Here is a 22703-nt window from a genome sequence, read left to right on the forward strand (position 1 = left end):
TCGCTCTGCCTGTCCCCTCCCTTCCCCTCTCCCTGCAGATGCCCAGGGGCACCTGCTCTCCCTCCTGGCAGGCCCTTTCCTTTGGGGATTCTATTGCCTTGAATAATAGATTTTAGTTGATAGATGGCTTCAGAAAGGACTTGGACACCATGTTCTCCAACCCTCGACTTACAGGGGTGGAAACAGGCGCCATCACAGGGCCACTCCCAGAGTCCCCCACACCCCGGCCAGGAATGGCAGAGCCCGAGCCCTGGCCTGCGTGCAGCCACCTCACCACCCCCGGGCCCCACACTTGACTTCAGACCAGGGTTTGGGGCCGGGCAGGGTTGGCAGAGCCAGGAGGTTCTGGGCACTGGGCATGTGCCTTTTGGAGCATAAGCACTGGCCAGAACTCAGGAAGGAGGAGGGGCCTCACGGCCATCCACACCGTGCGCCTCCCTGTGGCTGCGGGTGGTTGACTAAGAACCTGGCTCTGGAGCCACAGCCGTGCCCTGGCCCTGGCCCTGCCTCCTGCCAGCCCTGACCTGGGCGCTTACTTCACCTGCCTCATCTCACACAGTTGCTGAGGGTGACATGAGCTGGTGGGGCACATGGGAAGGGTGCTTGGCCAGCGACGGCTGCCATCAGATTAGGGCAGCATCCACCTGGCACTGGATGTCCCACAAGCTAGGTCTGAAAGTGGCGTGTGAGCCCTTGAAATTCCCTCTGCTGGGTGCAGGGCTCCGCGAGCCCCTTCTGGCTCTCAGGCTTGTGTAGAGGCGCATCTGGTGCCCGAAGCACCCCACCTTTGAGAACTTCACTGTGACCCCGGGGGTCCAGGACGGCCTCTTGGGGATCACGGGTGTCAGAGTCGCACCTTGAGATGACTCTTATCTGTTGAGGGGAGAGCCGTGGCCGAGGCTGGGCCTGGGGTCTCCTCTCGCTGCTGCAGAGGCCCAGCAGCCCTGAGCCCGACCCATGTCTGTTCCAGAGCCCCCTGGGCCCATTGACAACAGCAAGATCGCACAGGTCAAAGGAAGCGGCCACATCCAGCTGAAGCCGGGTGAGTCACGCCAGTTGTAGTCCTGGCCTCCCAAGCCAGCCTGGCTCCCCTCTGCCCCTGCTGGCTTCTAGGTCCTTCCAGGAGCCCCCGTGCCCCCTGAGTCAGGCTGCGACGTCCATCCGAGTCCAGGCCCAGGGCTCGAGCAGGTGGCCGAGGTGCTTGGCCTCTGTGTGGGTCCTCTGGCCCCTCTTCCCCTACCAGGCCCTCTCCCTGCTCTTCTGCCTCACCTGCCTGCCCTTTCGTGTGACCCTCACCCCCTGGGAAACAAGAGGCTACAGCCCTCTGGGGTCCTCAGAGGATGAACGTTCCACTGGAAAATCCCGAGATTCCCGCTTAGAGCTTTGCCTGCCGTCCCTCCCCATTGGGGCCTGACTCTCCCGGAGGCCCCATGGCCAGGACGGTGGCTTCGGTGAGGGGCAAGGGCAATCCCAGCCTGATGGGCAGCCTCCGGGGCCCGCAGGCGCTGACTACGGGCAGATTTCAGAGGAGACCTGGGTGTACCTGAACAGCCTGTACGGCGGCGGCCCCGAGATCGCCATCCGACAGAGTGTGGCCCAGCCCCAGGACTCAGACAGCTTACACGGGGAGCAGAAGATTGAAGCCGAGACCCGGGCCGTGTGACTCAGTGGGCCAGTCTGTAAGTCCCCCTCCCTCTGCAGAGACCCTCTGTGCCCCTTGAGAGTTGGAAGAGTGCAGCCCTGAACCCTGCCCCAAGGCTGCTGGGAAGGACCTTGGCATGGGCCCCACGGGGCTCATGACCCGGGTGTCCCCACAGGCCCCACCTTTGCGCTCCTCCCTGCGGAGGGGGAGTTTGTACCCAGAAGAGAGGCCGGCCGCTTCGGAAACCCAGATGTGTAAAGAGGCAGAAAAGTTCTTTTGGTTCACAGTGAGTAACGCTGCCGCTGGGAAATAGATCCACTTCAGGCTTGTTTAAACAACCAAGGCTCTGCAACATTAACTCGGGTCTCCGTCCCAGCAGTGCTCTCACGTCACTGCGTCGTTGTGTCCCCAAAACATGCCCGCTCGCCAGCTCAGGCCTCCCTATTGTCCCTGGAGCTCTCAGTCAGGGGCCATGGCCTTGGGACAGACGGTCCGGGAGGGGCTGCCGCTTCCCAGGCTGGGCGCCTGGTCCAGCACCCACTGCGGGTGAATGGTCAGCGCTGGCGGGCAGGGCGCCGGGCACTTGGCAGGGAGGGTACAGCCGCTTGTCACTGAAGCCCGTTCCTCATGAGGCCCTGCTTCGCCTGTGCACCTCCTGGTTGGCACAGGAGTTTCCTGAGTCCTGGGCTGCTCTCAGCATTTTTCCTGCAGACTAATAACCCAGACTTATTGGCGATGGGGACCCCAGGCCGGGGTTGGCTTTCTGTTGATGGTGACTGTTTCTGGGTCCCCTCGCACCCTGTGCTGCTGAGCTGGCCCGGTGGATTGGCTGTAACTTCCCCTGCCAGGGACCCAGAGAATGAAGCAGAAACACCTCGCGTTGCTGTCATTTGCTGCTAAGACAGCTTCCCTGGGGGCTGACGCTAGAGCAGACATACCCCACTTTCTCCTCATCACTGCTGAGCTGTGTGGATTCCCTGGCCCAGGAGGGGCGGCACTGGGGCTGCTCTCACGTGTGGGTCCCGGAAGTGTGTCTTCTGGATGCTGAGCGAGGCCCCTGCTGGGGCACTGGGACCACGGAGCACAGTGAGGTGGCACTGAAGCCCCTGGAGGAAACAGCAGGGGTCAGGAGATGCTCACCTTGTCAGGGCCAAAGCGAGTGGGGTGTGGGGAAGGAGTCCCAGGACCAAACTCCCCCACACCGTGGCCTTCAGTCTCCGGAGCAGCAGTGTCGGCCGCAGTCCCCGCGGCGGTTCTGGCGGAGCCCCTGCAGCGCTCACTGCGCGCCCTCACTTCTGTGATCTTGTTTCACGCGGATCTGGTTCCTTCCCCGCCGAGGTGGCGCACGATCAAAGAGCCAGCCGCCATGGGAGTCTGGACACTTGCCGCCGTCCTTTGGAAGTCGTTGCCACAGCCAGCGGCAACCCCAGCGGCGACCCCAGCGCTGGGCCCGCGGCCACATGTTGCGCTGTCTGTGACGTGGAGACTCCGCAGTGCGGGCTGTGATCTCGCCCCGCGCCTGCGCGGTCTGGTGCGTGTTCAGCGTGTGTCGTAATAAACACATATGCGTCCCCACAGCCCAGGCTGCTGTCTCTGCATCCGTTGCAGTTCACTCCATTCCTGGAGGGGGAGTGAAGCCCACGGCCGTGGGGGAGGGCTGCAGAGCCGGGGTGACTAACATTACAGCTGACAGGGCACTGCGGGGGCTCTGCTTGGCTCCCCGAAAGGGGGGGGCACATCTGGAGGGGCAGAAGAGGACCCCAAGCTGCTCTAAACACCCCTCCGCATGTCTTTCCTTTCCCAGAACCGGCACTGGCCCCAGAGAAGGGGGGCAGATATGGTTGGGATGTGGCCAGCACATCCCACAGGCTGGCCCCCTACTGGCATCACACCACGGACTTGGTGCCTCTGGGCCGCGCAGGGGAGCCGCCAAGCAGGGGTTCCCCTCCCTGGACCCAGCAAGGGCTGCCCTGCCTGGGGGGTACCCTCTCCGCCCCTGACGGCTGACATAGGCGTCGCCATGGTGGCATCCCGGTTGCCGGTGACCAGGCATTTAATGATACTAGTGTTTTATAGTCCCTGTGGTTTTGGTTGGTTTTGTTTATACTATTTGGATTTGGAGGGCAGAGAAGAACTTGAAGCTTTTATGTGTGACTTTAAACATTTGCTGGTGAAATCCCATCAGATATGCATGTGCAGAAACACGTTCAACATAAAGAGTGATAAAACGGGTGACGGAGGAGCTGCCCCCAGGCAGGACCCCGGCCAGTTCCACTGAAGCCCCTCCGAGGCCTCTCGATCAGAATGTGCCCCCCTGCCGCACCCCAGAGGAAGCTCCTTACCTGCCGTTCCTTCAGCCCTGACTTTTCTTTATAGTTTTATCAGCCTACATGTATCTGAGCAATATTTTAGCTTTGCTCACATTGAAATGTTGTATACGTGGGGTCCCACGGGACAGATTTTGTGACTGGCTTTTCCTGTTTCGCATGGAGGATGGGAATGGAAAAGTTTTGATCCAGAGGTTTGGAGACATTCATCTGTTGTACCACAGGAAGGTGAGGGAGAAATAGGTACCAGTCGGCCTGAAGATGTTTCCTCTTTATTTCCCTTGAAATACCAGGCTTTTCAGTGGCTTGGCCAAACAGATGCTGAAATGCGAAGACAGAACAAGGGTCTTGTGGTTGTTCAACTTGGTTCGCAGACCCAGCCAACACAGGAAGTCCTGGGCAGCAGGGGGGCTGCCCCTGGCTCCTCTCCCCCATGTGCAGTCCCGAGGTTGGGCTCCTCCTCCCTGCTGGCCCAGGACTCGCTCCCGTAGCTTTTAGAGCCCAAAGCCACCCCACAGACAGGAGAGTTTGGGGCCCCAAGGCTCCCTGGATCTGCAGGCCTTCGCATCTGTCTGTGCTTCTGCTTGCAAAGCTGCATCAGAAAATACAGTGACAAGTTGCAGCCACCCAGACAGTATAGCTTCCGACCTTTGTTCTGGTTGGAACTCAGCAAATGTAAGTTATCCTGCGAGTCGTGCACGACCTCATTTTGAGCCCCAGACAGACTTTGGGGAAGCAAGTTGTGTTTTGGGATCATCCCCTCCCTCTGGCTCTCTTCTTGTCTACAGCTTATCCTGCGGCAGAGAGAGGCTGGCTGGGGGTATCGAGGCACAGGGTACAGAAGAAATTAATGCCCTTGGGAAAGGCTCTGAAAAAGGGCAGTCTACATTTGGGACACAGTGTGTCTTGGAAGGCTGCCCCAGGGATGTTTGGATGCAGCCTCCTGTCCTTCCGTGGACCTGACTGGCAAGCAGCCCAGATGAGGGCTTTTGGAGAGCCAGTGCTGGGGTCAGGGTTCTTGGCCAGGTGTGGTGGGGGTATGTGCATCCTGTGAGGGGCACCAGGCTCCCCGGGCAGAATGCCACAGTGCCCAGGGGATCCTTCTCGCCCCCGTTGCTTCCGGGACCCAATAGAGTAACATGAGGAAATCCCCGTTTCCTTTCACAGCTTTTGGCCCCTTAGCTCTGAGGACAGAGGCACATGGGGGCTGTTCTCAATTTCTGCTCTATCTTTTGTGGTCTGGCGGTTCTCTAACTAATGGGAGGTCATTTAAGTAAATGGCACTCACTGTACCATCTGGACAGAGGCAGAAGTGTTTCAATCAGGGCCTAATGTGTGCAACTCTGGAGAAACAGCTCCTGACACAAAGTGGCTGCTGAGTGCTGGTTTGCAGCCTTTGCACTTTAATCCCAGGTCTCAAGAGGCCGCTCGCAATAAAGTTATGCCTCCCCTTCTCAGAAAAGGCCAGCAGAAGCCAGGGAGGAGGAGAGGCCTCCTCTAGGGAAGATGGGAAGAGTCAGGGCCTGGACTTCCTCACTGCTCAGGTCATTAATCCCCACAGAGCTAGGCCTGCTGTTTGTCACTGTCCAGCCTTGGGCTCCTTCCCTCACTCAGACCTGTACCATCCATCTTTTGCTGTCCTGTGGACCTCACAATCGGAGACCTCTTTTGCTTTAATTAGAAAAGGGAGGGCATACTTGAACCCCCCTGCCTCTGCCCACATGTATTTCCTTCCTGGCCGGTCACCCTATGTGGAACCCCCGTTCTCCCTCCTCGCAGGCCGGCTCCTCTCCCACTAGGGGGCGCCAGCGCCTCTGCGCAGCCGGCGGGCCTGGGCGGGGCCGGCACGTGGGAGGCGGGGGGGCGGGGCCGGGCCGGGGCGGAGGCTGAGATTCCCAGACCGACCGGAGGAGCCTGACCGGCAGGTCTGAGTCAGGAGTTTCTGTGCGTGAAGAGGCCGCCCTCCGGAGCGCCCCAGGAAACCAACTGTCGGCAGCCCCAGGCCGCGCTGCCGCCTCTTGTTTCCGACCCCAAAGGGGCGGAGGTGGGTCACAGAAGGTTCAGGTGCCTGGTGGGAGGAGGTGCCACTTCCCCAAACGCTTGAACCGAGAAGGCGCATAAAGATGGGACAAGCTGGGCGGCAGGCATTCCAGTGTTTCAGACCCGCGAGCGCAGCGTGAGGTCATAGAGCCGCGAGCTGTGAATTCTGTCCCGGAATCAGTAGCACAGACTCCATCACGGAGCCGGGAACGAGCTCGGAACCAGAGCCGCCGGCTGGGAACTGCTGTGGCGCCGAGCACGTGCTTTCCCAGCGGCCTCCTGTCCTCACAGCACCTCCGCAAGGCGGAGGGGTCCCCAGGCCACCGCCAGGGGAGCCGAGGCCCGGAGAGGTGGGGACACACGCCCAGTCAGACCCAGCGCCCAGCTCCTCGAGCCGGCGAGGTCCTGCAGAGAGAGACGCTTCTAAGTGAGACAGGTGGCGACGCTCTGTCTTCTTACACAGACTAGGAGACTATTCCCCGACTACGATAAAGGCCCAGAAAGAGCATGCTGGAAACATTCTTCCCAGACTAACCTTCATCTGACAACCTAGACAAGAGGGCCTCAGGACAGCCATTGGGCCACCTTGTTCCGTGACCAGCCTTCTCTTACTGAGAACCCCGAACTGATTGATTGGAAGCTTTGTCTCCCTGACACCACCCTCGTCCAGTTGGAAAAGCCCTTGCTTTTAAAGGCCGGTCACATCCATCTGTGGGAGGAGGCTAAGGCCGCAGTGAAGCCTGGCCTCTTATTGGTGGCCTCACCTCCCACCCCTCAGCAAGTGAGTGACACTTGGCATTGGCAAGGCCGCCCTGCTCACTTAACGTTTCGCTCCCTCAGCAACTGCCTTCCTAAAACGGCCCTGAAGAGCCTTCAGAAACAAAGAGGTGTGGGCCCAAACAAACCGCATCTTCCTCCGAAAGCCTGGAGTGAGACTTTCAGTGCTGGATATGGAAGGGGCCCCCCGCTGCACACAGCCGGTGGGTGCAGGCACCAGGCCCTCACCCTTAAACGCTGCGCACTGTCCACGGCAGAAACCAGTGATTATTCAGGCCAAGCTGCCAAGAGGGTGGGCTTGAGCCCTTGTGACGTCAGACTGCCAAGGAGACACAAACCAGCTACAGTGTCACGGCCCCTCACCCCCTACAGTAGGGTCCCTGAGAACCCAGAGTAGTGCCTGCAGAATTTACAGGCATGGAAAATGTCCTGGACATTTCTTGGACTAAGTCACCTGAAGCCCACATCACTGATGTCTCTGACAGCTTCCCCCTCCCCGCAGCGTGTGGAGGTGGAATTTAGAGCTCGCTGGGTCTCACCCCTCCCCAAGCAGATGGCAGGGTGCCTTGTCTTGGGTTTACACCGTAAATCAGTAACACGCAGATCGGAGCCCAGCCTCCAGCCCAGGGGACTCTGACTGAGCTGCTGTGACCAGGGTCCTCTTTTTGTGGAAAAAAAAGAAAAAAAGAGTCCTGTGATACCGTGCCAGAGTTATCTTTTTATTTAACGTTTAGAGGATTAACATATAGTTACAAGGTCAATATAAGCCTTCCAATGGAAGCACTTTATTTGGTTTAATTCGATCTCCAGAGACAAATGAGCGATTCCAGAACCTTTACAATGGGCAACGGGCCGTCACAACAGTGAAATGCCTCCAAAGTTTAGAGTTAGTGCAACACACACAAACAAACCAGGAAGTTTAAAGGTGCTCGACATCCGGTTACAACAGGATTTTGGATCACTTTTCAAAGACTTTTTTGATGATACAAGCACAGGAGGCAGAGCTGTTAGGAGGCATGAAATCAACATTTCTGGAAACATACTTAGCCTCAACGTAACTTTTCCATGTCCGGTAAACTATTTTTCAGTAATTAACAGATGTTAGTAAAAGGCTTTGGAGGGCTCTGTGCTACCCTGGAGACGAGCATAACAACCCAAAAGCCTCAAGTTGATCCTTATAAAAACCCAAAGGAAAATCACACTACGGCTTTCCATGCCTTTTTATTTGTTCCCATCTTACAAAGGAAAAACTGGATACAAGTTCCTCTCTTTCATTTTGTTTTTAAGTTATTTTCAGGGCAGGTTCTTTAAAAATGAGTCATTCTTACGACACAGCAATATTCTAGCGTTGGTAAACGGTGGGCAGTGGATATGAGGGGGAGCTGAGACGCACACGGGAGATTCCATGTTTCTACTCTATGTGAACTGCTCAATAATATTTAGAAGATTTCACAGTAGGATTCCCAGAGTAAATGATACATCTCAACTATCCTATAATAACTTACTTCCTTTAATAAGCCCAAGGGGTACAGCGTTGCCCTTTCCCCATTGCCACACAGACTGGTGGAGAAGCGAACATCAAGGTTAACATTGAAAAGCACTCAATATCCATTCTGTTTTGGACACAGGTGGTACAGGGGGAAAAAAAAAAGGCACAGGGGATACAAGAGGATACCAGCGTATTCTATATTGGGTTTAAAAGACATTAAAAGAACAAATTACTGCAGCTTATACCTTTTCCCCTATGTCGTATGAAATTAACCTATCCTGACCCCTAATGTGAAAGATGCAATGCACATGCATTACTGAGGCTCTAAAAATCACATTAAAAAAAAAATTTAGCATCCTTGTAGAGTCGAGAGTGGTCAGCTTGATTTGGTGAAATTCAGAAGTTCCTGGAAACACCTGGTCACCCCACTGACAGAGGAGCCCTTCATGGGACCGCTGGGACTGTCCGTATTAACCACACACCTGCTGGTTTGCAGGGACACGGGGAAGACCCCGACTCTTCTTGCCCTTGGGCCTCCTGGCTGCGCTGTCATCTGCCAAGACGATCCTCTTACAAGACTGAGGAGCATGCGACAACGCAGCCACCGCCGCTGTGCTAGTGGAGAAGCTCCCAGATGCCAGCGGCTGCAGAGGCTCACTCTGGGGCAGAAAGAGTGACAGGGTGCACGCTGGCTCGCTCACACCTGAAGCCACTTCGTCTTCCCCTTCTTGCTCTTGGCATTTGCTTGCTCGTGGTTTCTTGTCACGAGGGTTGACTGAGCTGCTCTCAGAGGGTGTGTGTGGTCAACCCTGATTTGCTGGAGATGAGCCATTTTCCTACCACTGAACAAAGGCCCAACCCTCAGGACCTGTCCTTTCTGTCCCTGTCCCTTCGGCTCCTGTAAGACTTCCTTGTCTTAGATTCAGAAATATTGAGAAGCATCGAGGATGTGTGAGGTGACCACTCAGTTAACAAAAGCCAGACAAAAGAAGAAAGATGCCGGATTGCATCTGGGGCTTCTGACAGCGTCCTTGTTCACAGAAACTCACAGCCAATGATGTCTCTTGACTGTTTCTGCACCAAATAAGTAGAGAAGCTGCGATGCTCTAAGGCATGAGTGGCCACAGGCGACAGAACCTCATGTTTTCCTCAAAGATCCATCAGAGGAAATTTAGCTCAAAAACAAAACTAATTCCATGTGGCCTGGAGAGCACGTGATAAAATGCAGAAGCTGGAGCCACACGACCACTTGAAGGACCACAAGCACGGGGTCTTTGGTGATGAAAGCACTAGGATCCTAAGATGCAAATCTTGGAATTTGTGGAAAGAGGGGAATTTCTCCTTTGCAGTGAGCTAATGCAGAGGTGAGACACTCGTTCACAAAGTGCCACGATCTGCAGTTCTCATGAACAGATGGACAACGGGGAGAAGGTGGGCTGGGATCTTCCTTGATCCCACAAAAGGCAGACACAGGCAAGACAGCCGGGCTGGCCCGAGAGCTGGAATTTGACTTCCGGTGTGGACTTTTCCAGCCCAAATAAAAATGTATGTGTGCGTGCGTGCGTGTGTCTGCGTGTACGTGCATGTAGGTGTATACGCCCCACTCTCGGACCGTGAAATGTGGCAAGGGCCAACGTTTAGTAGGAGGTGAGAACCCACAGTCAGAAAAGGACCACTGAATACTCAATGGACTTGGGAAAAGATGAGTATTTTCTAACATAAATGACGCAGGAGTGCATCAGTGACATTCAGGCACTCAGTCTACCTGGTGCGCGCCTGACCTTCCTTGTCCAGATTCTGTTGGTCTCCCCAGGAGACCAGTGGCAAAGTTTTCACAAAAGGCACAGGGTGAACCGTGGACGGGCCAGGATGCGCCAGGTGGACTGAGGGCCGAGGCAGGTGCCCGAGAAGGGGGACCACATGTCGAGCCACCTTCTGAGGCCCCGTGCCGGGTGGGGACCGGGACACAGACAGACCTCCCCGAAAGAGGTGGCCAGACAGGGCCTGAGGAGGAGCTGGGCCACGAGGAACATGCTGTCAAAAGAAAAGAAAGAAAAAGGCAGGCAGCTGCATGGCGTGGGGCTGTCACTTCAGGTGAAGTTCCGCGGGCCACACGCCAGCCCAGCCCGAGGGCCGTCTGTTCAGGCGGGCGCCCAGGCCTGTGGAGACAAGCAGACCGGAGGGTTTCTCCTGGGAAGGCTCACCCGAGGCTCCGGCTCCCCGCAGCCACCTTTAGGAATCTACAACACAAAAGAAAGAGAAAGAGAAAAGCCGTTAGAGGGGCTGGCAGCAGGTGGGGGGCGGCGCTCTGCTCCTCAGCAGACCGCACCGCCCTGGGCCTGGGGAGGGGAGGGGGCGACTTTAGAGCAGTTGGTTACCACAGGGCACGTCTGAGATAAGGAACTTTCACGGTTTCATCTGCACTCATAGCTGGTCTTTCCCTCGGGGGTAAGAGAAACCCACCTAGGAGACCATCCCCCACCCCCGACCCTCAACTCATCTTTCCAATAAACTGAGTTTTGAGACAGAGAAAGAAACTCAACCTGCCTCCCAGAATGATGCCAGGAACGGATTCTCTCTGAAACTGACACTCCTGGTTCTTTAGCAGTAAAATGCAAAATCCTGGGTGAAAAGGAAAACCTGTCACTCAGTGTTTACTCAGCAATAAACAGTGAAAGTTCTTCATCTTGAAGGGGCAGAAAAGAAACAAGAGACAGACTCTTGAAGCCCGTAGGTGCACGCAGGGTGAGAAAGAGAGGTGTCATCATTTAAAAGGTGGAAAGGGTAGAATTTTTTTTAAAAAAAGCATTTGGCTAGAAAATTCCCCATTATTGAAGACGAAGGGGTTAAATACTCGTATTACACAGAATAATTTTCTGGGAAAAGTGAAAAATCATTTAAAATACACAACACTGAGAAAAATACAACGTTTATTAGAGGCAGATACGAGGGTACAACTAAAAGGTGCCAGACAGATTCTTTTCTTGTAGGATAAGAATAGAGAGAAACAATCACGTTGGCTGTATTCAGACAAAACTTACTCAGAACCCAAGTGTCTACAATAAAATCAAGTGTGGCTCAGCCGGCAGGGGACCTAGCTACCAGTGTAACCGTCCTTCCGGCTTCCCCAGCAGTTACAAAAACAAAAAGGTCGTTAGGCAGCAGAATCACCAATAAAACAAACAGATAAAAGAGTAAAAACGTTAAAACAACGAATTCAAGTAATCCTTTTAGCTTTTAAATGGCAGTATATACAAATATATTGGGGTGGGCGGGTAGTTACGGACATATTTAACAGGGAGCAATTAAAAAAAACAAAACAAAACAAAACCGTAAAAGAGGACAATTCACAATCCAGTTGACCAATTGGAACTTACTCTAGTCTAACTATTTTGGCAATTATTAAATAGTCACATGGTAGACACCACACACACACACACACACAAAAGTGCACTGGCAATACTGACAATAAAACAACCCCTTGTGAGTTACGGGTTTCAGAAGGCAGCAGCCCCACCCGCCTGGGATGGGCTTAAGGTGGGGCGGTGTTGCTGGGGCAGGCTGAACAGATTTATAAACAAGGTTGGAAAGAACGAATTACACACACGTAATTAACCTCTAAGGTATCTCTAAATAAAAGGAGAAAACTTTATACATAGGCTGAGACTTTGCTACATGAGAGGTAACCATTGGAAAAAAACAAAGTTATACTTCGGGTGGCAGTGGAAATTCCTGATTCCTTGGGAATCCTTTCAATACTTTTGCTAATACGTCACACACGGACGAGATGGGACTAAAACTACAAAACATCCTTCACTGTTGAGTCCCTATTATGTAGATTAAGCTGGGGAAGGTACTGAGGCATACAACTTAAAACAACGATCATGACTTATGTGCCCAATCACCCCGCCCATCCCCGAAAGCCAGCGAGCTATTCTGTGAATCAGATTTGCACAGCCCTAAAGAGGAGGGGAAAAAAAGAAAAACAAAAAACAAACCAAAAAAAAAAAAACCCAACTTCATGGAATGTCATCCTTTTCAAGCCAGTCTTTTAAAAAATTACGTTGTCTTGCCTCGTTTTCAGACTTTTTCAGTGTTTTGTTTGCTTTCTCCAGTAATTCATAGTCTGGAAATGAGTTCATCATGGGATAGAAAGGTTAGGTGTTAATATCTTAGGTCTCCCATTCACTTGGTTACACGCCCAAAGCTGTGACCACCTACTGCGCATGAAAACAAATTCCCATGGCTTAAGGGTCAGCTCATTTTCTTGCTGTAATATTAAAAAGAACTGAAACGATTCTCCTGAGAGGCCTGGGGTCAGGATGAGTGGCTTTAGTGATGTTTTGGCAGCAAAGGTATAACAATGCAAAATAAGTTTGAATTACAAAATCATATTTTAAAAATTCAGGCTGACTAGTACTGGTTTCCAGCTTTTGATACTGGACTACAGCTGTGTCAGATGCAGCCACTGGGGGAAGAGCAATGAAGGGGACAAGGGCTCTCTCTGTACTATCTCTGCAACTTCTGGAGAATCTAAAATTATTTTAAAATAAAAAATGTTTTAAAAAGCAGGCAGTCGTGAAGCAAAGGCTACTAAATTCCATTTTGGTGGCCCTTGGAAAATGTAAGAGAACTTTCTGTTAGAATCTGCAACAGGTACCAGTAACTCCGGCCAGGTCCTAGACCCCCGATGTGTTGCTGTCAAGTTCAGAATCAGCTTGAAATTGATCTGAGCTTCTAAACAGAGCCCACGATGTAGAAGCAAGGAGCTAATTTCCTATTTAAAAGTAGGAAGGACACGAATAAATAATTTTCAAAGCCAAATAAGAAGAGAATCTCAACCCAATACCTTCATCTTGACTCATTTTTAGCTGGTTCTCTGTGATCTCAGGGAAGATTCTAGAAATGGGCACAATCATTGGGTTTGGTACCCGTTCATGCATGGGACTAATTTCACTACCTATCCTGCCAATTTCAAGATGCAAATCCCTACATGACCCAGATTCCTTTAAGATGGTGAAACATTGTATTTTGGCTACGGTTAATTATATAAAGTGAGCGAGGCATTCTAAAACAATTCTCAGTAAATTCACACTTTGGGTCTTAAAGATGCCCATGGTTAAAAACAACAAACAAAAAAACCTTGAAAGGTGACGTGCTGGGGTCTGTGTGTAGACAGGGTTGCTGCTGCACCAGCTTCTACTCACAGCCCAACCCGGGCAAGTGTGAGCTAAATACAGCCCCACCTGCCACAAAGCCTTCCACAGGACAGAAGGAAGTGCACTGTTTTTATATAAGTTCATCTAAATGTTACTAGCACGTCTGATCAACTCTGTCAGTTGTTAGAGGAAGGATCAGTAGTCACAGGTGAAAAAAAAAATCAACCAGTTGATCGAGTTTTCTAGATTTCAGTGGGTTGTTTAGGATCCCAGAGACAAAACAAGATAATACGGTGGCCTAGCAATGCTCTTAAAACATGTTTAAGTAAAAATGCACACTTTTGGTACCCATGTAAGAATCTTCTGATGCTTTACTGATTCTGTATTTATGAGCTCCTCCAAAGCGAATGACTGTAAAATTGAACAAACTAGTGTGGTTCAGTTTATTGTTACAAAATGTAACATTCCAAGGTAGTTCAATTACGGCAGATGTTAGATATGAATAAGACAACTGAAGTCTTCGCGGCACCCCTATGATGTGCATGGACTTTTAGATTCAGAAATACTGATTTGAAGCTAGAAGGCAACTTTTTTTTCAGGGGGGGGTTATCTACAGAGGCTGCCCAAAGAAGAAATGTTTATCAGATTTCAAACGACACAGGTGTAAATTGGCAGTTGGCAGCTTTCCACATAAAATGTCATCAGCAAGTGAAACTTGATTATAGTCAAAACTAGCCCAGGAAATTCAGGTGTAAGATGCCTGAAAGTCCACCTTGCGGCTACATGAAACATGGACCGCGGTGCTCCCCGTCCAGTCTTTTGAAGAACTGCCTTAACAGTCATAGTTGTGGGAAGAAACAACTCCAATTTTTTTTAAAGTTTGGTTTTGTGTTGTTTTTTTTTTTTAAGTTGTATTAAATATAAGTCTTAGCACCTTTGGCATTTTTGTCCAAATAGACTTCGACGTAGGAAGTGGGCACGTAACCCTCTTCATCTTCGTTTCTCCGAATGCGGGTCCATCCATCTCCTTTGTCTTCCTCTATAACGTACAGAGTTTCTCCTTCAACTACTGAGATGGTTCCTTCATTCTGACCTGCAAAAGCAACATCGGAATATTTTAGATTCCTTGTGAAATCCAGGTGGAGAGCAAACAGGGAGCTTGGCAATGAAACAAGGGTGGGAAAAGATGCACTGACCCTTCAGTTCTCCTCCCACACAGAAGCTTCCAGGACCTGGCCTTGCATCTCTCTAGGACCCGCCTCAAAATCCTCCTGAAAACCCTCTCTCTGCTCCCTCCCAGAATGGAATGCATTTTCCCCAGAGGAGATCTCTGGTTCTCTCCTCTCCTCTTCCCTGAAGGTCTTCCTGTGGCACCAGTTACATCTCTTGACACAACATCCCCACTTTTCCTTCTCCCATTCTGTTTCTCATCTTTGCCTTCTCCCTGAAGCACATTTCCACCTTGATGGCGCCTGGGCACCAGGAACGCAACGTGAGTGAACCTGGACTCACTGTTTTTCCTCCCAAACTAGTTCCTCCGCCTACGTTCCCATCTCCTTGGATCTCGCCATTGTCCCAGGATGCAACTTCAGGGATCATCTTTGATTTCCTCCCCTCTTTGTCTCCGACTTCCAATCAGCCATGCGTCTGAGCAATTTGCTGGCTGCAGCCTGCCTGTGTCCGTTCCTTAATCGAGGCCCCCAAGACCATTTGCTACAAGAATTTCAAAAGACCACCCCCACCCCCCAAGCAGTATCCTGAAAGGCAGACTGCTTAGGGAGCGGTCAGCAGCGGCACTGTGGGCGCAGGTGGGGAGGGATGGTGTGGACGTGAAGGAAAACTGGGAACATCTGACCTGGTACTTCTCGTCTGTGTTTTGTCTCAATGAACGTTTAGTTCATTAAATGTTGGAAAAGTCCTACAGTAAAGAAAGCCAGGAGGGAGGGTAGAGCTCAGGGGTAGAGTGCACGCTTAGCATGCACGAGGTCCTGGGTTCAATCCCCAGTACCTCCATTAAATAGTAAATAAATAAATCTAATTAGCCAATAAATAAATAAATAAATAAATAAAAGATAAATAAATAAATAAAAATTGTACCAACAAAAAGTTCTTTAAAAAAAAAAGAAAGCTGTTTAAAATTCCTTTATCCCAGTGCCTCTGCGAGCGCTCTGACTGCTTCTTCCCCAGCACCCTCATCAGCTCGCTGCAGGACACCGTTTCAAGGCTCCCCAGTTTAGGAAGCACTAGGCTAGTCTTCGTAACCACTTCCCCCGTCTCCTAACTGATCCTACGCAGATGACAGTAAATGCCCTAAGGTACAGCCCTGGTCCTGTCAACAACCTCCTCAGACACCTTCGGTGGCTCCTCGATGTTTGCCAAATAAAATCCAAATGTTTCTCTTACCCACACCTCACTGGCACCACCCGCCTCCTAGTCTTACATTCCACTCTCACCACCTAAGACATCTGAGCTCCAGCCACACGAACCCCATGCTTTCGTCACTCCGTGTTTGGCAGGGCCCGTCCCTCTGATAACACTGCAGCATGGAGAGGTCTCTAAACTCTCTTAAGGAAGTGATCTCATCCTCACGTGACTTCCCCATCACTCAGCCCCCTCCTCTGGTAAATACTGCCGGGGGCCCTCTCCCATACGGCTGTCTGCTTCATTTCCTCCAAGGGTGGCTGCTGGACCACACTACCCGCGTCTCATCCCTTCAGGGGTCCTTACAAGGCAGGAGCTCTGTAAGCGTGGAATAAACGGATGAAATAATCATTCCATACTACCTGCAGCAGTTCACTCACTGAAAGCTGTCAAATTGTACAGACCAGAAGGCAAAGGAGACAGCCATCAACCAAATCATAATCACACCCATAAATACTATGAGCAGAACAAGAGAATAATGAGAAAGTTCTGGAAGACTTCAAAAGAAAGAGAAGAGTGACTCCGACTGGGACTGGGCTCCGCGTGGTGTTACCTTCAAACGTGTAGAGAGCTTTGCAAGTGCCTATGGCAGGGAGCGGTTCCTCATCGTCAAACTCGTCGTCGAAGTCCGTGGCCAGCACCTTCACCTCACTCTCCTGACTCTGTTCCTCCGTGTAACTGCCATCCGGGCTGCTCAAGAAAGGAAAACACACAGCAACTATAGCAACTGACTCCAGCGAGGACTCGAGTTCAGCCCCCGCCAGAGCCCGGCGCTCGCCGCCCGCGGGCGTTGTAACCAGGGGCGTCTTAAACCACCCCGCGGGCTCCACCACCATCCACCTGCCCCGTGGGGAGAAATCCAAATCGCAGGCCAGTCATCAGACACTTGGTGTCTAACAAGGACGGTGTGCTCGTTTCGGATTCCAGAATCGAGCATTCAAAGCAGAATGGCCGCGGCCGGAAGGAGGCACCGCACAGATACTGTACCTCTCCCGGTCCTGCGCGCAGTTGTTGACCGCAGGCGCGCTCTGAGTGTCGTACAGCCCGCTCTGCCGGCGGCTCTGCTCGCTGCGCGCGGGGAGTCTGCCTTCAACCTCGGCCAGCCAGGCCTGCAAACAAAAGCGATGAAAGACGCTGGTCTGTGTCCCCTGGGGGGCCTGACCCTTTTTTGATGGAGGTACCGGGGATTGAACCCAGAGCCTCGCACGTGCTAAGCACACACTCTACCACTGAGCTACAACCCCACCCCACTCTGGAGTCTTAAGGACCGAAATTTGGGCGGCTCGGCTCCTTGATCACTGAAGCTGCCTCGGGAGGGACCACATGGGTCAGAATCTCCAATCTGTCTGCATGGCCCGCATAAACGTACTCAAAGGCATCTGCTGACATTTCACCCGAAACTGGACTGGTACATACAACTTGATATTTAGCCATTGCTCACAATGTGGCAGAAAGACACTGGACGATGTTATCCTCTTGGGCTTTTTAAGCAGCTGTGTGATTTCAGATAGGTCACTTCTAGTTCCTTCTGGTTCCAAAAATTCTGTGACCATGAGGTCACACTGGGAAACATGAGGGTACTGCCACACTTAAGCAATGACTCAGTTTGAAAGCCACATTTCCCATTTTTTTAGGAGTATAACTTTTTTTTAATAGTGAAGAAAAGTCATGCACAGGAAATCAAAGTAGATAAAATTATCTTCAAGGAGGCAGGGTATACAGCTCAATGGTAGAGTATGTGCTTAGCATGCATGCGGTCCTGGGTTCAATCCCCAGTACCTCCATTAAAAGATATTAATAGTAATAAATCTAATTACCACCCCCCAAAATTAAAAAAGACAAAAAAAAATCTTCAGCAACTTCTGAAATACTGTAAAAAAGGCAAAAGAATAAAAATGATCAGAGAAGGACATTTCTAGGTTCTAAAATATTAATTAAATACTAATATCTTATTGACAGATTCTAGAAAGAATGAAAAAAGCCATATTTGGCATTTCATTGCTAGAAATAATCTATTCTGATTGGAATGATCAGTTACTAACTCATTTTTCCAGGCTCTGTAATCTTACATTTGGGTGCAGGGGAAGAAGCCTTTTGTCCATAGCTCTTGAGTGGCCCTTTCTCTTTTTAAAATATTTATTATTTGTGTTTCTTCCTCATTTCTCATGTGTTTCTTACTGGTTTTCCCATATATCACCTTTTGATAATTGGGTCCTTTGAAAGAATAATGACTTAATTCAACGAAGTTTTTAAACTGTCTTTTTGATTCACTGAGATGATGGACAGCTGTGTACTCTCAGTCACATCCACTGTCAACAGGAGTGAAACACTTAAATTACAAAACAAAACAAAACACTATATACAAATATAATTTAAACAGTGTCCGTTTTCAGGGACACAGCTGAAATAGGATGTGCTGAAAAGCAGAACCCTCAGTGGATGACAATGTCTTTTTCCTTTTATCAGAACTCGTGAAACACCTGACTTTTCCAGCTGTCTCTCTCAGGGGAAAGGAAAGCCTGCACTTGCCAGCAATATTCACCTCGTGACCCCCACCCCAACTTCTGTTTTTTTCCAGCTGAGCTTTTCAACAACTTTTTCATACCTCAAATTTCTGGGCCTCTAGTCTCAGTTTTTCTATGTTTTGGCTGACTTCCGCTAATTTGTGATCCAGGCTGGCGGGGTCTCCCATCTGCGGATTCTTTAGGTAGACATCTTTCATTTTTGTGATGGCATCTCTGAAAAAGAGAAGGGGCAGAATGTGGGAAAGGTTAATGCCGTCAGCTAATTATATTCTCCCACCACCATGAAAACCATGTGAATGGCAGCATGGGGAGACTGGACCGCAGGGTGGATGGGAAGGGAATCACACTTCCATTCTAAATTCTAAAACTTCTCTGCATGAATTCTACATGAATTCTGCTACCAAGGTCTGTATAATCTAGAGACTGATATTTAAATTCCAATTGCCTTTTCTGAACAGTATCTTCCTCTTGTCTTCAGCCAGTGAGAAATATAAATTAACGCTGTCCCTCCCTTTGCCCCAAACAAGAGACCAAACCCCAGTATTTCCATGTGCACATTCTGCATGCAAAGCAAAGCTACGGCATCTTGGGTCTTGTGGGCTGCAATATGTTTATCTTATGAAGAAGCACAGTTAATTGCTTTGGAAATTTCATTACAAATGATTTCAACTATTAAGAAACCAGGGTATCCACGACAGGCGGGCAACAGAGCCCTAAAGGGACATGTGGCACGATTCCACACCCCTCCTGGAATCCTGTCTGGCAGGCTGCTCTCGGCAGGGGAGTCGGAAGCCCTAGAGAAGCTTTGTGATGAACTGTCCAGCCTTCCCTAAGACCAGGTCTCCACGGGGGCCCTCCCTCCACTGGCGCTCCCAGCCCACTCACCTCCCTCTGTTTTCTTTATTTCCTCTGCATGTGTCACTTTCCAAAATTACAATACTCGTTCTGATGCTTCCTATTTATTGTCTGTCTCTCCTTCCTAGCACAGAAGCTCTCTGGGCTCAAGCCCGTCCATGAACATGATACACCCCCAGTGGTGGGACCACACCTGGTGCACAATAGATGCTCCATTTATTAAATGAATAGATGTCCCTACAACAAACAGATTGTAAGGCCATCCACATGCACACAACTCCTCTCCAGTCTGCGGCCTCCACCTCCAGCTACTACTGCCCTATTTCTCAGCAAAATGCCTCAACGAGCCGTCCAAGTTCATGATCTCCCATGATCAATCTCTTCAGAAATTCATCAATTTGATTAGTCTTTTCAAGGAATCGACTTTGGGATCCTTTATCCTCTCTGTTGAATGTGTGATTCTTTCTATGTAATTAATTTCTACTCTTTCCTTTATTATTTTCTTCTTCTTGAGAAAGATGCTTCACTCACTGATTTTCAGCTTTATTTGGTTCTAACATGTATTGGAAGCTTGACATTTCCCTTTGTAAGCACGGCTTCAGTGACATCCCAGAAACGGGCATGGAGAATGTATGTTAAGATTAAGGTTCAGTTCTGGTTCATATATTTTCTAATATCTATTATGATTTCTTCTTTAGTCTCTGTGTTACTTAGAGCCACATTTCTTAACCTGTAAATTTTTGTTATTAGAAACAGACTCACAGACATAGAAAACAAACTTATGGTTACCGGAGGCGGGTGGGGGAGTGGGTGGGAAGGGACAAACTGCAAGTCTAAGCTTTGCAGATACTAACTACAATGTATAAAACAGGTAAACAACAAGGTTGTACTGTACAGCACAGGGAACTATATTCAATATCTTGTAACCTATAATGGAAAAGACTATGAAAACAAATACATGTATGTATATATACGACTGAAACATGCTGCACACCAGAAATGGACACAACATTGTAAACTGACTATACTTCAATAAAATAAATAAATAGATAAATTTATTTTTGTTATCGATATCCAGCTTTAATTGTAGCCTTCGGACAACGCTGAATGATCTCTATCTCTTGATACCTGAATGATCTCTGTGTTTTGATGTTTGTTGAGATTTGCTTTATAAAACCAGGACATGCCCAATTTTTGGAAACATTCTATGTGTGCTTAGAAAGAATGTGGACCACAGTTACTGGATATCTGTGTATCAGGTCAATTTTGTTAATTATATTATTCAAATCCTCTATTCTGACTCTCAGTTAATCTGCTCTGTCAATTACTGAGAGAAAAGCATTAAAAATCTCCCACTATGATGCTGTATCTGTATTTCTTGTACTTATATCCAAAGGTTAATAGCATAACCTTTTCGGTATTTTGAGGTGATGCTATTGGCCCCACGGATGTAAAATATTATACCTTCTGGGTGAATCCAACCACTTGTAAAATTTTATACCTTCTGAGTGAATCCAGCCACTTGTTATTTGAATCATTTCTTTGATGAAATTGATCCTTTTGAGCTGAATAGTTTGGGGCGGGGCGGGGGGGGGGGGTTGGCCTGAAAGTCAGTCTTGTCACACTGGTTTTCTTGGTTGGTCCCTGCATAGACTGTCCTTTCCCATCCTTTACTCTCAACCTTTCTGCACTTTAGTCGAATGTGTCTTTTGTAGTTAGTGTATGGGGGCGGGGCTTAGTGTTTTGTCCAGTCTGAAAATCTGGAACATATTAATGTGAACATATGTTAATGTTCACATTTAACATATTGATTCACTTCATTTTATGAACACAATATGCCAGGCACCGTCCTTGGCACCTCACACATCCCAACACACTTAATCCTCACACAGACAGGCACGTGAACTCCCTTTTCCAGGTGAGGAAACTGAGGTACCAAGAGGCTAAGAAGCTTGTCCAAAGTCTGCAGTAGAAACAGGTGGAACCAGATTTGAACCCAGGGTGTCTAGAGTGCTTCAAAAATTTTTTTAGATTTAATTTTTAACTTTTGTTTAACGGCAGTACTGGGGATTAAACCCAAGACCTCATGCACGCTAAGCACATATTCTACTCAGCTATATTCTCCTTTGTAACAATGTTTACAATACAATCTATTTTTCAGGATTTACTCTACCAGAGATTAAAAGAATTTAAAAAGCTACTTTTCTTTTGCATGTACTTAAACTGGACTGCCTTACCAACTTCGTTTGTTTATTTTTTGCATAGCCAAAGTTTAACCCCAGCTTTAATACAGCTAAATTTATGTAGGTACTCCATTTAGCCTGCTTGTAGAGCACAAAATCTCAAGTTATCTTTTAAGTTCAAATCTCAGTTAATGAATGATTCATTTCATTCCATCAGTGAGAATACAGAAGGTGAGAGGCAATAAAGTGGCTTTTCGGGGGAGAGGGTATAACTCAAGTGGCAGAGCGCATGCTTAGCATGCACGAGGTCCTGGGTTCAAGCCTCAGTACTGCCTCTAAAAATAAATAAATACACTAACCTAATTCTCCTCCCACCGAAAACCTAATAAAAAAATAAAAATACATATAAAATGACTAAAGTGGCTTTTCAATCAGGATTATTAGCAAGTATCCCCTAAATGATGTGATGCTATTATAGGTTATAAATGTGGGATGGGGAGTGCAAATGGGGAGAGATATTGAATCTTTTCTTACTTTTTTTTTTTTTTCCCTTTTTCTGCATGTGCACCAACCTACCATCCCTAGGATCAAACTTACAGACCAGCTCAGAAAAACAGGAAACTCTCACAGTGGGGGCCTGGGCAGGCAACCTTTACACTTCTGATGGCTGGTCATGTGCATACTCAAGACATACTGTGATTTGGTTTCCTAGACGCCATCAACACACTCTATAAAAAGACAAGATGACGTGAGACCTATGGGAAGGCTGATTTTGACTTACCCTCAAATAGAAAGGCAAGTACATTTTGGATCCAAAACTTGGATGTGGGGTAAGGAAGAGGGTGTGGGGGGGGTGGTCCATACCATTTTTCTCTTCATTTATACAAAAACCTAACCTCTAAAGACAAAGCCATGTGTATTTTGTCCCCCGATCTCAGAATAAAACCTGTTTGTTAAACGAATCCTCTCTATAACAAAGCAATCCAGCAGACTATGCCAAAGCACACGGCCAAAATAATCACTCAGATTAAACCCTAATGTAGGACTCCCCGCCTTTACAAGCGGAACTCGAATTTCTCACTAAGTCATATCGATCCACTCTACCTTTGATCCATCTCCTTTTGAATTTCTTTATTCAATTCATCGACTTTCTGTTGTAGCTTTTTCCTTCTCTGTTCAGGAGGGAGGTTGCTGAAATCTTCCGGCGTTGCACCCTGCAGATACAAACAGAAATAATCCAGAAAGGCTCATGGCACCCCTTGAGAAAAAGACACCGAGGAGAGCC

The 22703-nt window shown here is 49.3% G+C and overlaps 2 protein-coding genes across 17 annotated transcripts in view; one reads left to right on the forward strand and one right to left on the reverse strand.

The window, feature by feature from the left end:
• USP20 (ubiquitin specific peptidase 20) overlaps positions 1-3219 on the forward strand; it is a 43031-nt gene extending 39812 nt beyond the window's left edge. For both annotated transcript variants that reach the window (XM_072960270.1, XM_072960269.1), the window contains 3 exons: positions 971-1042; positions 1503-1679; positions 1818-3219. In XM_072960270.1, coding sequence (XP_072816371.1) covers positions 971-1042; positions 1503-1663 — 233 coding nt within the window. In that variant the 3' untranslated portion in view covers positions 1664-1679; positions 1818-3219. The remainder of the gene's footprint in view (positions 1-970; positions 1043-1502; positions 1680-1817) is intronic.
• A 4265-nt stretch (positions 3220-7484) lies between these two features.
• FNBP1 (formin binding protein 1) overlaps positions 7485-22703 on the reverse strand; it is a 121982-nt gene continuing 106763 nt past the window's right edge. For 7 of the 15 annotated variants that reach the window (XM_072960287.1, XM_072960284.1, XM_072960283.1 and 4 more), the window contains 5 exons: positions 22523-22632; positions 18461-18593; positions 16843-16964; positions 16409-16545; positions 11188-14527 (listed from right to left, as the gene is read on the reverse strand). In XM_072960287.1, the coding sequence (XP_072816388.1) occupies positions 14349-14527; positions 16409-16545; positions 16843-16964; positions 18461-18593; positions 22523-22632 (681 nt within the window). In that variant the 3' untranslated portion in view covers positions 11188-14348. Of the gene's footprint in view, positions 10516-11187; positions 14528-16408; positions 16549-16842; positions 16965-18460; positions 18594-22522; positions 22633-22703 lie in introns of those variants that run through there. The other 8 variants (XM_072960286.1, XM_072960285.1, XM_072960278.1 and 5 more) reach the window with 2 other exon arrangements.

The sequence above is a fragment of the Vicugna pacos genome, chromosome 4 (assembly GCF_048564905.1).
Source record: "Vicugna pacos chromosome 4, VicPac4, whole genome shotgun sequence".
NCBI lineage: Eukaryota > Metazoa > Chordata > Mammalia > Artiodactyla > Camelidae > Vicugna > Vicugna pacos.